This window comes from Schistocerca gregaria, unplaced genomic scaffold (assembly GCF_023897955.1).
Source record: "Schistocerca gregaria isolate iqSchGreg1 unplaced genomic scaffold, iqSchGreg1.2 ptg000286l, whole genome shotgun sequence".
In the NCBI taxonomy this organism is placed as follows: Eukaryota; Metazoa; Arthropoda; class Insecta; order Orthoptera; family Acrididae; genus Schistocerca; species Schistocerca gregaria.
The window spans coordinates 343,636-358,629 of NW_026061776.1; the positions used below are offsets into that span (position 1 = coordinate 343,636).

Consider the following 14,994-nt stretch of genomic DNA (forward strand, 5'->3'; position numbering starts at 1 on the left):
AATAGAATTTATATGATTTGCTGATGACATGGTATTAGTGGCAGAAAGTGAGCAGACAGTGAATAACATGCTGAAAGATCTGAATGAAGCTTGTGTGGAATATGGGATACAAATAAACACAGCAAAAACAAAGAGTATGGTCATCAGTGCAAGATGCATACTGTGCAATATTAAAATAGGGCAATCTACCATTAGCCAAGTAAGTGCATTTAAACATCTTGCAAGCACAGTAACTGAAGACTTGATATGTCACCAGGAGGTGAAAACTCGAATTGCCATAGTGAAGGAGGAATTCAACACAAACAGGAGGCTCTTTATGTGGCAAATTAGATAAAGGTCTAAGGAAAAGGCTTGGCAAATGTTTTTTCTGGTGTGCCGCACTATATGGGGCAGAAACATGGACACTGAGATGAGAGGATGAAAAAAGGTTAGAAGCATTTGAGATGTGGATGTGGAGGAGAATGGAGAGAATAAACTGGATGGAAGGAGTGAATGATGAAAGAGTATTGGAAAGGGATGGTGAGAGATGTCTGCTGAAGGTTGTAAGAGAAAGGAAAAAGAACTGGTTGGGACATTCATTGAGAAGGGAGTGGTTGATAGCAGATGCTTTGGAAGGATTGGTTTGTGGGAGACAATTGAGAGGAAGAGGAAATTATGCAGACCTGAAGAGAATGGCAGAAGACCAGACAGCCTGGAGAACTACCATGTGAAAACCTGCCTTTTGGCAGAACACTGATGATGAATCTATTCCATCTGTTTTATCCCGAATGCTGCTCAGATTGTAACTCCTCTAAATCAGTTGTGCTGCAAGGATGTTCCATTCGTATGATCGACCGAATGTCAGACTGCTTTCTAGTGGCTGAAATATGCACAACTTAGTGATTGGTATTTGGTTCACTTCAACCCCAGTAAGCCTGTCATTCCGGCAGTAGATGCCTCATCTTATGGCACGGGTGCGGTGTTGTCACAGTGAGTGGGCTCCAATGACAGACCAATTGTGTTTGTATCAACAACATTGACTGAGGTCCAATGCAGCTATAGCCAACATGAAAAGGAGGTGTTGCCTGTCATTTATGGCGTCACGTGCTTCCATCAGTACCTGTATGGCCATCACTTTTCTCCAGTTGTGGACCACAGACTATTGACAGCTCTGTTCAGGTCCTCCCAGCCTGTCCCAGTACGTACAGCACAGAAGTTACAATGCTGGGCTCTTCTCTTCTCCAGTTACTAGCATGAGTTGGCATATCGGCTCTCTACCAAACACTCCAACACTAACCTTCTGTTGAGGCTCCCTGTTGGCTCTGAAACTCTATTCTTTCTTAATGGTGTAGTAACCAACTGTCGAAAGCGACTGTGATGTTAAAAGATCAGGACTTGTCTGTGTCTGATTGTAGTTCCTTCCATTATGTGGCAACACTACGCAGCGTCCTTTAATCCCTCTAACAAACTGGAGAAAGCAGTGCACAGTATTAACGCGCTGAATGGCACTGCCCTGCTCTCCCCTACACTTCAAAAGATCATGTCTTTTCGAATTTTGTAATCATTTTCTCGACATGTTTGCAGACATCGGACCAATGCCTTTTTTCATACCCTTCAGTATCCAGAACTTATGCAGGGTTACATCTAGAACACAAGCTGAGGAACAGCGTTGTGTCGCACGTCTGTTGGTACGCCTATTCTGTCGCTCACAGCGCCATCTGTTGGTCAAATTTTCGTTTTTTCCCCCACGACGTTTCCACCTGCGTCAGTAATATGCTGTTCAAATTTGACGTCATTCTGAGTGGTGGTTTTCGTTCTACAGCGTTTTGAAACTGGACTTTAATTATGAACATCCTGTATGTTGTTTCATGTCTCTGAGCTACGTGACTACATGTTTCACAAAAAGGTTGACATTAGCGGAAGAGAGGTAAATACCACCTGGAAATACAGAACAACATAAACAACAGAAACAGCTTACTAATGAAGGCAACATAAAGAACATCCTGATCCTCTGAAAGTAAGTCACTGATGCGATGCAGTTCCTAAAGGTGCAAGTTGAACAGTCAGTCTGTCACAATCGAGAAACATTGGCATAGGCACAGTCAGTGTAGGCTGCTCAGAGATGTCCAACGCTCTAATGTCGTACACTGCACTCGGAGAAATATACTCGTTGCGCTCCCGAAATATAACGTCGGTGTCCAGACTGTGCCTCTGACTGGCTGGATAGCTGCTGGGTTATGTCCCATAAAGGCTGCCCGGCGGAGGAATATTCGGAAGTTGTGTGATGGCATGTGGCTCGTGCACACTATCTGTAGTTCGAGTCACAAACTATGGCGATTCGCACAGGTCGAGACACAGATGGGGACTGCAGTGTTGCCATTTAAAAGCGAGAGTTGCAGTTATGTGCATACACACGCTTTGCACTTGAAGAACGCGGGTACCCTGCAAATCGTGTCTCTCACTTGCTTATGTAGAATTTGTCGCTTACCACCACCATCAGCGATTTTTTAATTTAATCGTATGGCTAGGGCCCCTTGTCGGGCAGATCGTTCGCCAGGTGCCGGTCTTTCAATTTGACACCACTTCGGCGACGTGCAGTCAATGAAGATGATAGGATGATGATGACAGCACAACAACCAGTCTCTGGGCGGAGAAAATTCCCCGTCCCAGCCGGGAATCGAACCCGGGCCCAGAGGAATGACAATCCATCACGCTGACCATTCAGCTACTGGGGCGGACACCATCAGCGATGACAACTCGCAACAACTGTAATAAAAATTCACTAAATAACTCGCTACAGCAACATTTGATGCTCTCATTGGCTACAACATTTACAGCAAAGCACTCAGAATAGTATTGAAAATGTACTGACTGACTGTCAGAGAATGCGTGATGCAGGTGCGCAGAGAGACCCTAAATGCGGCTAGCTTCGTTCGTGACTCCAACTATAGTACTCGCTATATTGGTGAATGGGTTGCTCTCAAAACTGCAATGGTTGTTGCAGACATTGGTGAGCTGTGAGAGCTAGCATGCATCTGACAAAGCGGCAACCACATCACTCTGTTTTGTGGTATATGACAGTGCGAGATCTGTTAGAAAAGTGCCTGACCTTACTTTTTTTTGCGAACACCTGACGGATTTGAACGTAACGCGCTCGCACGAGATGACCTTGAACCTTTGTGTGCATGAGTGTATTTTTTCCCACTTGTCGATAGTGTGAGTTGCCGACAACCAGCAGTTGAGTGAGTGAGTGTGTGGTGTTCGCGTCGTTTTTCATTGCAATGGAAATGACAGAACGACTGGAGCAGTGTTACTGCATCAAATTTTGCCAGAAACTAGGCAACAGCCTGGTGGAAACCATTTGGAAGATTCAGATAGGTTTTGGTGACGATACTATGGACATCACACAGATTAAGGAGTGGTACAACCAGTTTAAAGACGGCCTTACATTAGAGGAGAGCGAGCCACGCTCCAGTCGACCGTCGACAAGCCGAAATGACCAGGTCATTGGCAAAGTGACCACTGTGCTGATGTAGGACCATCATGTGAATATCAGACAAATTGTGGAAGAGGTGGGTAGTAGCACTTTTTTGGCACATTCCATTCTGATCGAAGATTGGCCCTGAAGAGAGTGTCGAGGAAATTCATGTCAAAGCTGCTTATGGGGGAGCAGAAGTAACTTCCTCTGCAAGTCTTACAGGACATGCTGGTCTCCACAACAAGTGATCCCTACTTCGTGAATACAATAACCGCTGGTGACGAGTCCTGGGTGTACGGGTATGACCTGGAAACCAAATCCCAGTGGTCTCAGTGGCACCATTCCTGGTCACCAAGACCAAAGAAGGCATGCCAAGTTTGCAGCAACATCAAAGTGATGCTGACTACTTTCTTTGACTCCTGTGGTATGGTTCACCACGAGTACACACCACAGGGTCAAATAATCACCAAAGAGTACTACAGAAATGTCTACGTGATGCTGTGCAGTGCAAGAGATCCAACTTGCGGTCAGCAGGAAATTGGCGTCTTCATCATAACATTGCTCCAGCACATTGCTCGCACTGATTTCAGACCTTTTTGGTGAAAAACCTGATTCCTTTGTATCAATAGGCTCCTTGCTCTACTGAAACGGCTGCCTGCAACTTCTGACTGTTCTGAAAACTCAAGAGGCCATTGAAAGGGAGGCGATTTCAGACAAGAGAAGACATTATGGTAGCAATGACAGATGAGCTTAACTCTGTTGTGAAAGAAGCTCTTTCAGCATGCTTCCAACTATGGCGGCACTGTTGGGAGAAGTGTATGGAGTCCCAAGGGAACTAATTTAAGTATAATTAGGTGTCTAATGCTCCAGGAAAGTTAGTTTTTTTCCAGCCGCAGGTCGGATACTTTTCTAACACACCTCGTACCGTGTGGCAGCAGCTGTATGGCACAAATATATTCACCCTACCTGCCCCCACGTGAGGTACTACATGAAAAGGCTCTCAGTGAGCTGGCTACTCAGCTTCCCCAATCCTCCACCGTGGCGATTTTAACACAATGTACATTGGTGCTCTGCTACAACCTGCCCCAGGATAGACCAATGGGGAGCCTTCTAACATATCACAAGCGTGTCTGTTGAACATGAGGCCTGGCACACACTTCAGTATTGCAAAAGGGTCGTTCATTGTTGTCAATTTCTCAGTGTGCTCTCCAGTCCTTGCACACACTGCTCAGTCAGAAGTGGTTGATTACTTGCGCTCAAGTGATCACTTCCCAGTTTGGATTCATCAGGCAAACTGAACATAACTTGAAAGAAAGCTGCCACAATGCATTCTCAGTAGGGCAGACTGGATAGTTTACAGACTTTCTATGTTAGAACACCATGAGAGCGTCGATGAATGGGTGTATCATGTTACCAAAATGACATACCACACTAATGAAGCAGCAATATCACAGTCTTCAGGGCAACTAAAAAGGCAGCCCATCCTTTAATGCAGTGTCAACTGCCACGCCACAATCAAGATCACACAGGTGGCTCTCTGAAGTGACGGCGAAATCTCACCATATTATTAGAGAGAGCAAGAAGACATCATGGGAAAAGTACACGGACATCATAGACCATTCCACTAAAAGTACAGTTTCATGAGAGACCATCAAAACGATTTCTGGGAGGCAACCAGTAGCTGCTGTAATGAAGAATGGATATCTCTCGGCTAACCCACAAGCATTTCCTGGAAAATGCCAGAATATTTCGCTAGGGTTACCACTACTGCCAGTCGAGACAGAGCTTTCCAACACAACAGAGTTGCTGCTGAGAGAGGCCGCCGGGACTTCAGTTTCACCAGTTATGAAGAATACAACTGCCGCTTTTCGATGTGGGAGATAGATTTTGCGTTTTCTGCAGCTCATTGCACATCACTTGGTTCCAGTAGAATCAGCTATAGTATGTTATGGCTCTTTACAGGGTGAAACAATGAAATCTTCTACGCCCTTTTTAACTTCATTTGGGTGTTAGGGCACTTTCCCGACTTATGGAGAGAGACAATTTTAACTTTGGTTTTAAAACCTGGGAAGGACTGTATGAGCCTAAATAGTTTTCATAGTGTTGCTATAACTAGTCGTGTAGGGAAGACCTAGGACCAGATGGCCAGCCACTGCCTTCTCTGGCTCTTAGACCCCAGAAAGTTCGTTAGTCGATTTCAGTGTGCGTCCAGGAGGTATCACTCCACTTTTAATAATGTGGTCGTCCTGGAGGTGACCATACAAGAGGCTTTACTATGCAGGTATCACTTAAGAGATACATATTTTGACATCAAGCAGGCCTATGATACCATTTGGTGGCTTGGTATATTTGGACAGCTCCATAGATGGGGCTTTCAAGGATGTTTTTCCAATCCTTATATGGTTCTTTCAAAAATGGTTCAAATGGCTCTGAGCACTATGGGACTTAACTTCTGAGGTCATCAGTCCCCTAGAACTTAGAACTACTTAAACCTAACTAACCTAAGGACATTACACACATCCATGCCCGAGGCAGGATTCGAACCTGCAACCGTAGCGGTCGCGCGGTTCCAGACTGTAGCGCCTAGAACCGCTCGGCCACCCCGGCTGGCTATGGTTTTTTCTCTCGTCGTAATTTTAAATATAGAGTCAACAACATATTCTCTGACCAAATTGAACAAGAGAACAGTGTCCTTCAGACTAGTGTCATAGCTATTAATAGTACAATGTCGACAGTTAAAAGTCCTATCATGTGTTTTTTCTTAACATATGACTTCGCCATTTTTAGTTCCTCCTCTAACCTTGCAACAAGAACTAGTCAGTTCCAACTAACTGTTAGAAGGTTGGAGGGATGGTCAGGGAAGGGATGTTTTCATTTCTCAACTGAGAACACTGCGCGAGTTTCTTTTAACGGTTCACATCCTGTTTTCTGCTTTCCTGTGTTTAGAGTGAGTGACACTATTCTTAATTTTAAAGATGTGGTGAAGTTTTTGAATCTCATATTTGATTTTATACTTACGTTGTTGCCACTCCATTGTTGCTGTTGTTGTTGTTGTTGTGGTCTTCAGTCCAGAGGCTGGTGTGATGCAGCTCTCCATGCTACTCTATCCTGTGCAAGCTTCTTCATCTCCCAGTACCTACTGCAACCTATAACCTTCTGAATCTATTTAGTGTATTCATCTCTTGGTCTCCGTCTATGATTTTTACCCCCCATGCTGCCCTCCAGTACTAAATTGGTGATTCCCTGATGCCTCAGAATATGTCCTACCAACCGATCCCTTCTTCTAGTCAAGTTGTGCCACAAATTTCTCTTATTCTCAATTCTGTTCAATATCTCCTCATTAGTTATGTGATCTACCCACCTAATCTTCAGCATTCTTCTGTAGCACCACATTTCAAAAGCTTCTATTCTCTTCTTGTCTAAACTATTTATCGTCCATGTTTCACTTCCATATATGGCTACACCCTATACAAATACTTTTAGAAACGGCTTCCTGACACTTAAATTTATACTCAATGTCAACAAATTTCTCTTCTTCAGAAACACTTTCCTTGCCATTGCCAGTTTACATTTTATATCCTCTCTACTTCGACCATCGTGGGTTATTTTGCTCCCCAAATAGCAAAACTCACTTACTACCTTAAGTGTCTCATTTCCTAATCTAATTCCCACAGCATCACCTAATTTAATTCAACTAAATTCCATTATCCTCGTTTTGCTTTTGTTGATGTTCATCTAATATCCTCCTTTCAAGACACTGTCGATTCCGATCACCTGCTTTTACAGATCCTTTGCTGTTTCTGACAGTATTACAATGTCATCGGCGAACCTCAAAGTTTTCATTTCTTTTCCATGGATTTTAATTCCTACTCCGAATTTTCTTTTGTTTCCTTTACTGCTTGCTCAATACTCAGATTGAATAACATCGGGGAGAGGCTACAACCCTGTATCACTCCCTTCCCGAGCACTGCTTCCCTTTCATGCCCCTCGTCTCTTATAACTGCCATCTGGTTTCTGTACAAATTGTAAATAGCCTTTCGCTCCCTGTATTTTACCCCTGCCACCTTCAGAATATGAAAGAGAGTATTCCAATCAACATTGTCAAAAGCTTTCTCTAAGTCTACAAATGCTAGAAACGTAGGCTGGCCTTTCCTTAATCTATTCTCTAAGATAAGTCATAGGATCAGTATTGCCTCACGTGTTCCAACATTTCTATGGAATCCAAACTGATCTTCCCCGAGGCTGGCTTCTATCAGTTTTTCCATTCGTCTGTAAAGAATTCGTGTTAGTATTTCCAGCTATTGCTTGTTAAACTGATAGTTCGGTAATTTTCACATCTGTCAGCACCTGCTTTCTTTGGGATTGGAATTATTATATTTTTCTTGAAGTCTGAGGGTAGTGTCGCATACATGTTGCTCACCAGATGGTTGAGTTTTGTCATGGCTGGCTCTCCCTAGGCTATCAGTAGTTCTAATGGAATGTTGTCTATTCCCAGAGCCTTGTTTCGACTTAGGTCTTTCAGTGCTCTGTCAAACTCTTCACGCAGTATCATATCTCCCAGTACATCATTTTCTATCTCCTCTTTCATTTCCATAATATTGTCCTCAAGAACATTGCCCTTGTATAGACTCTCTATATACACCTTCCACCTTTCTGCTTCCGCTTCTTTGCTTAGAACTGGTTTTCCACTCGTTAGAGACTTGAAAATGCAGTCCCTAAGAGTACTAAATGTTTTAAAAATGTATAGGGCACATGAGTATCCATCCGTTTTATGCTGCCTTTGTGCCATCTCTGCTTGATTAGGGATCATGGTGTATGGGTATTTAAAAACATTTGCATTGGTACACCTTGTAGAAATTAGGCAGGCCACTGGAACATTCAGAACCAGCTCCACACCAAGACTCTGTGGTATTAGGGATGAATGGATAGAGGCTCAAGAACTGGCAATTGGTAAGAAGACTTGGAGGAAGAAGCTGTAAGCTGCACAAATAATAGGGTCCATCAGCTCTCACAGTTCAGTAGAGAGATGTCTCTGACAGACATAGGTGAGAAAACTTATAGCGGATTTGAGCTGTAAACAGGAAAACCCAGATGTGAACTGCTGGGTAATGGCCATGGGGCAGGTGTAGACCCTCAGTTGGAAACAATTCTAACGACAGAATTCTAAGTCACCAACATTTTCAAACACTAATACAGTACTTGGTCATATGACAGGAAATATAGGGGCTTTGTGTATAGAATCCTCAAAGGAAGATTATGTATTAACAATGGGTGCTACCAGCAACATTATGTACCGGTACAGGACCATAGATAGTTACTTGAAATTTGTAGCACTGTTGACCTATTTTGCCAATGCGCCCTTTGTGGAGGTGCTTCAACATCATGCTCAGATTAAAAGTGCTGCCACTGGCAGTGTGGTTTCAGTTTCCTGAGACTACAGTCATGTGTGGTGTTGCATTTGCGCGCGGGCGCGCGTGCGCGCGCGTGTGTGTCGTTTATTGTTGAAGAAGGCGTTAATGGCCGAAAGCTTCGGTTGTGAGAGTCTTTTTGTTGTGCCTATCTACGACTTAGCATTTCCGATGTATGGTGAGCAGCAGCTTTCCTTTTCATAATATTGTTACATTCTATCCTGGATTTTCCATTGTTGAATTTTAATGAATGCTGGTCATCGGGCAAACGAACATCTTCGTGAATAGAGCGAAGAATAAACAAGTGTTGTGCGAATAAGTTACTTCTCGCATAAATATATCAGCGTTGAACAATCGTGCACTAATGCTGCTATCAAATTATTTACAATACAATTCTTTATTTGATAGACACGGAGACTTGTCAGATATTTCAAAGACTCTACATACTATGTTTCGATAAACGTCTCTACAATGCTTCACCAATGATTCGAATGGCGAAAGAAATCATGTGTGTCGTGTTCCGAGTTGCAAGGGAGAAGTGGCAGTCCGAGAAAATTTAGAAAGTAGTGATTTGGCGCCAACAGTGAACGTCTATTCCGACTGTCAAGCCAACCGGTAGTGTTCCGTGATACGTGCAAGCTGGGAAGTACTCTCAAGGCATATAGATCTTTGCTTATTATTCTAGAATTTGGTAAATTAATATAAATAATTTCAGCAGGCGGTCTTCTGTTTTTTACTGAACAAATCTCGGTACTTTTTTATCCTTCTGTCTACTAGTATATCGATTGTCTCCAATAAACGTATCTCTGACGGTAAATTCGACCTTCATATGTTGCCTACACTGCAGCAATGACATCAAGATTTTCATTTAATCTTCGTCGTTACATCAGTGCTGAGGTTGGTGGGGTGTTACTTAAGAGGGAAGGTGCTGGTAGGTGCTGTAGTCAGATTGAAGTTATTTGCTGAAGTAGTGAAGGATACTCGTGAGCCATGGACCAACCTGTGAAGCTGTTTCGTATGGCTGAAGTTGCGAAGTGCAATGACAGTAAACAGACTTATATTGTGATTCACAATTCTGTGTACGACGTAACTGCCTTTTTAAATGAGGTAACTTCATTTTTGGTACTGAAAGTGTGTGAAAATGTTTTAAGTTAGCCGTTTGGTTCAGTCGCCTATCTCCATTCTTCCGTCTAATACATGTCGCGTAAAATAGAAACATGTCTGAATTCGTCGGTATAGAGTTGGTTTATTGCTCACTCAAACTTTCAGCGTAATGCATATGTCGATGCAGTTGTTACTGATCCTGTAAGTGTGCTGCTATCATCCCTATAACCTGTTCGTCGTCTGTGTGATGTTCAGTACCTCCATGCTTTAAGACAGACACGGTTGCCAGTGTTTAAGGTCAATTTATAATTGACTCAAATTTTTGTTATGAGAGTGGCCAGATTCTTAGCGACGAGGGCTTGATACGAAATCAAGGTACATAAGTGGAATACAAATGTTGTCATATATATTAACTTTTGTATGTGGAAATTGCGTTGGTTTTTTTTTTTTTTTTTTTTTTTCCTACGTTCAACAACTGAGCGAAGAATTTTCAAATATTATTGCAGTTTAATGTTTAGTGTCCGCGAATCCAGTGAATACAAGTTGAAATATCATCAGTAGCAGACAGAAGACTATCTTAGTTACGTGTTCCACAAAGGTGGATCCTCAGTTAAACAAGATACTCGTGAGAAACACTCGATCTGCAACATTTGAGTGTCACTCTTCTCGAGTCCTATGCCCGCCTTAATTATTAACTTACAACTTTGCGAGGCCCCTTTTGTGCTGTAAATTTATGGACCTGAGCTGAAATACATATTAGCAATTTCGTTGGCAGCAAAATAAGATTCTGACATGAATAGAATCACCGTCCAGATTTTAAAAAATATTATATCTGGAATATCTCATAACAGTGACTTTATGGGTTGATAACGCTGTTGGTAACATTATTGCAACTAGCTTTCAAATAAAAATAGTTTCGTTGAGGCGTGGTATGGAAGAATGTACTTCAATAAGTTAGTGAATTAACATATTTGATGAAATGCAGTAAAAACCTTGGGAAGGAGGAACTTCTGTAAGCAAGTATTTAATATAAAAAAAGCTTTTTCAGATTCGAAACTGAACACTATAACCCCGCCGCCCCCCCCCCCCCCCCCCCATTTTTACATCTGTATTTCTTAGCTTTGTCGGCAGTAAAGAATTAGAATTCTTGCTTAGGCAGTGCCCTGTTGCCTTACTTCAGATCAACAACTTGTATCAGTACGAAGTAGAGAACTATAAATGGGTGGTACATACTGTGTACCTTCATGCACATGACTGTAATTATGGTTAATTGACAGTTCATCTACTCAAGTTCCTGTTACTAAAATAGTGTTTGGCTAGGAACAAATGTGGGTACTGAAATGTCGCGGTTATAATTTCATATCGTCGTTGCATCAAAGTATTTGGCATGATAGGTAATGAATGAAGTCCTATTATTTATAAACATTGTACATATAGTGGAATAATAGGGCACAGGTTGGCCCCATAACATTATCATCAATCAATAAATTTAAAAGTGCTAATTTTATGGTTGTGTGCAATCTGCATATTAATCTTTCCATAAAGACTGTCATGTGTGTTTATTTTGACAGCACCCAGGTGGTGAAGAAGTTTTATTGGATCAAGCTGGGAAAGATGGTACTGAAGCATTTGAAGATGTTGGCCATTCTACTGATGCAAGGGACATGATGACCAAGTACAAAATTGGTGAACTAGTGGAGGTAAGCAAAAAATTAATTTGAAGCTCAAATTTTTATTCTGATGTATAGATTTGCAACAAAATCTTTATTCTGTTTTTAGGAAGATCGTGTTGAAACAAAAGTAAAGCCTCCAGTGAACTGGGATACTGATAAGGAAACGAGTAACAGGTAATGGTTTGATATTTTTGTGGACATATCATAGAGACTGTAGTGGTAGTACTTGAATATATATACTGCTCTGCAGCAATGAGACACGATGCTTTCCTGATTTCTGCCATGTTGGATAGCAGTTACGGTGCCAGACTTCATATGGTATGGAGTTTCTTATTTACTGTGTGTGTTTTGTTTTAGAGAGAGAGAGAGAGAGAGAGAGAGAGAGAGAGAGAGAGAGAGAGAGAGAGAGAGAGAGATATCAAATTGCAATTTCATACTACTTAACACACATACCTCACATGGAACTTTTTGTTGCAGTTCTTGGAAATCGTGGATCATCCCTGTTGCATTGGGAGTTGTGGCAACAATTTTGTACAGATCATATTTTATAGCACAGGGTCACTAACCCTAATGTACCTTTTCATATGAAGAAATGGATGGATGTTTAAAATATACAAGGGAGTTATTTGTTCTTCATTGGAGATAATTTAGTTGAATATCCAGTGAAGAATGAGTGAGTGTGTCTGAGAGTATCTGTAACAAAAAAATTACACAATATTCCATGAAGCACAGAGAAGCCGATGCAGTGTATAAATTTTGATTCTTGGGTTAAAATGTTTTTAGTAATTTGCTGTTTCAAGTTGTGATGAACAAATAGGTTATGACACTTCAGTACATTTTTCCCTAAGTAACTTTTTAGGCTGTTATTGTGAGTTAAGGCCATCTTAGTATGAACCTCACAAATACATCAAAATTTGGGACTTAATATACTCTTGTGATTATTTGGAACTCCTGTTGAGGTGACTTTGTCAGTAACAGTATTTGTTTACGGCTGCATAACACTTCTGGTACAGCCGTTCCATTTTATTTTGGTGTGATTGTAATTAGTAAATATTTCGAAGAATAATGCAATGGTTTATCATAATATTGGCTTAAAGAAATCCAGGCCATTCAAATTAATTCTTCATGAAATTATTTGGTGTGCATATTGTCTCATCGTACCAAAGAAAGTTTCTGAAGTCTGTCTTGTTAATTAGTTTTGGCTTACAGAATCATCTGAAAATGGCTGTATAAGCAAAAGTACTGATTAATAATATAAAAAGTAAATGCTACAGAACATTAAATTTTGATTCGTTAGTATAAAACAGTTCTTTTGAACAGAGATAATAAGAAATCTGTTAATATTTTTCAATCTAAGACTTAGCACTCTGTTGCACTAATAGTGATTGGAAATAGGTAATGGAGATAGGTGTTCACTGATTGTATTATTAAATATTGCAGCTGAAACCAGGCAATGAAATTATAGGAGAAAAGTCAAAGTATGCCAAAATATTTTTAACAAGACTTGGATGATAAACAAAGCACACAAAAGGAGCTGTGCAGTTCACACTGTTTAATACTTAGTTAAATCCTCTGTATTAAGTGCATTTTCCTCTCAAAAGGTGTCATTAGTTTTTCCTACAATTATCTCATGATCTTTCATTCTGTGGCTGCATCCAAATAGTATTTAAAGAGCCCTTAATATATTTAATGTATTTAGATAAATGTTGTGGAATTTGCGTATTACAATCTTTCACTGTACTGCAAATGTCACAACAAAAGACTATTGTAATAATTGTAATAAGTTAGTGTGAGATGAAAACTCTGTATGAATGTAGCCATATTTATGTTTAAAACTGTGGCATGATAAAGATGCCTTGTGTGAAATCCATTATTGTAGATGAAAAATACAGTTCAGGCAGCAAGGAAAGACTGTGTGCATTAGCTGAAATCTTTGAGGATGTAATTGTTTTGTATTATTAATGTGAATATGCCAAAGTGTTTTGGGATTATGTGAGGTAATGGTTTGTCATTAAATTCTATTAAATAGAATGGCTAAACACTTTTGCAAAGCATTCTGCAGAGATTTTTTCTGAAGTTCATGCAGGACTGTTATGATATGTACTTTACTTGTGCTTCCTATATATTGTACCACGTCACTGTGTGTGTGTGTGTGTGTGTGTGTGTGTGTGTGTGTGTGTGTGTGTGTGTGTGTGTGTGTGTGTGTGTGTGTGTCAGTCACTCTGGGAACATGATTTTTTGGGTGCAGCTGACTAATGTTTAAGTTCTTAATGCATTTATCAGAAATCATTTGAAAGTTTGTAGAGACTATGGGAATTGTTAAATAAAAGATTATTTTATTCATAAAACTTTAACCTTTTCTTGTCATTACAGAAGAAAAAGTAGTTGTTTGTTTCTTTCATATCTCTAAAAGAAATTGATTTTTATGTCCTCAATCTTCTAAGATGTCATTAATTTTATGTTGTACCAGCTTTGTAAAAACAAAATCAGTGGCATGATCCCTTGCATGATATTGTCTTCAATCTTTAAATTTGAAGTTTTGGTGCATCACCTGAAGAATGAAGTAACTAGATTCTAAAGTCTCAGTAACAAATTAAATTATTAGATCCCATGTTTCTGAGTATTAAATTGTTTTATTAGCTGTATTGACATGAGATTTTCCTTTGGGTACACACAGAGTTAATTCTGGGAACATAGAATGATACATTGTCCTGAAAATTTAGACTTGTTTGGAAACAGCATTAAAAATTATGATCCAACTGTATCACTGCTAATTGGGGGGCCTTGAGTTGTACTTGGTTTAATTGTTTTGCTTAGATAGTGCTTTAAAATTACTATGTATATTCAGTCCACTTTTATTTTGTGGCAGTGCTTTGGGTAAGTTTCTTCTTGACATTTGACGTATTTTGAGTAGATGTGCCACATCCTCCAAAATTTTACAAGATCAGTTAAAGAAACTTATGCATAATAAGTTTCCCTTCACTCATGAGGTATTTTAATCTTTGTTGCTGTTAAGTCTTTGCAAACAACCCTTACTAGTGCAGTTTTAATACTCTTTCATCTGGAGAACAGAACTTTATCAGTATTGCTGGTCTAAGTATTTCATATTGAGATGCAGAGCAATTCCTTAGAGCAATATGCTTGAGGACAGGTAAGATTCTGGAGAGATGGGCAGGTTACATTGAGTCTCTGCAGGCAAATCACCAGGAAGCTGGTGACTTACAGAAATGGTTTGTGGTGATGCATGTGTAGAACTGTAAATGTGGCAGGAATCCAGACTGGAGAGGATCTACAGCTAAAGAAAATATTCGAGAAAGTGTAATTAGTAAACTTTTAATATGAAAAGGGAGGG

At 40.5% G+C, this 14,994-nt stretch overlaps 1 protein-coding gene across 1 annotated transcript; it reads left to right on the forward strand.

The window, feature by feature from the left end:
• The first annotated feature begins 9,703 nt into the window (after positions 1–9,703).
• On the forward strand, positions 9,704–13,996 carry LOC126305233 (cytochrome b5). The gene is made up of 4 exons (XM_049992024.1): positions 9,704–9,972; positions 11,541–11,669; positions 11,749–11,816; positions 12,120–13,996. Exons 1-4 carry the CDS (start codon positions 9,856–9,858, stop codon positions 12,205–12,207), a joined length of 402 nt encoding a protein of 133 aa, XP_049847981.1. The 5' UTR covers positions 9,704–9,855; the 3' UTR covers positions 12,208–13,996.
• Positions 13,997–14,994: the final 998 nt, after the last annotated feature.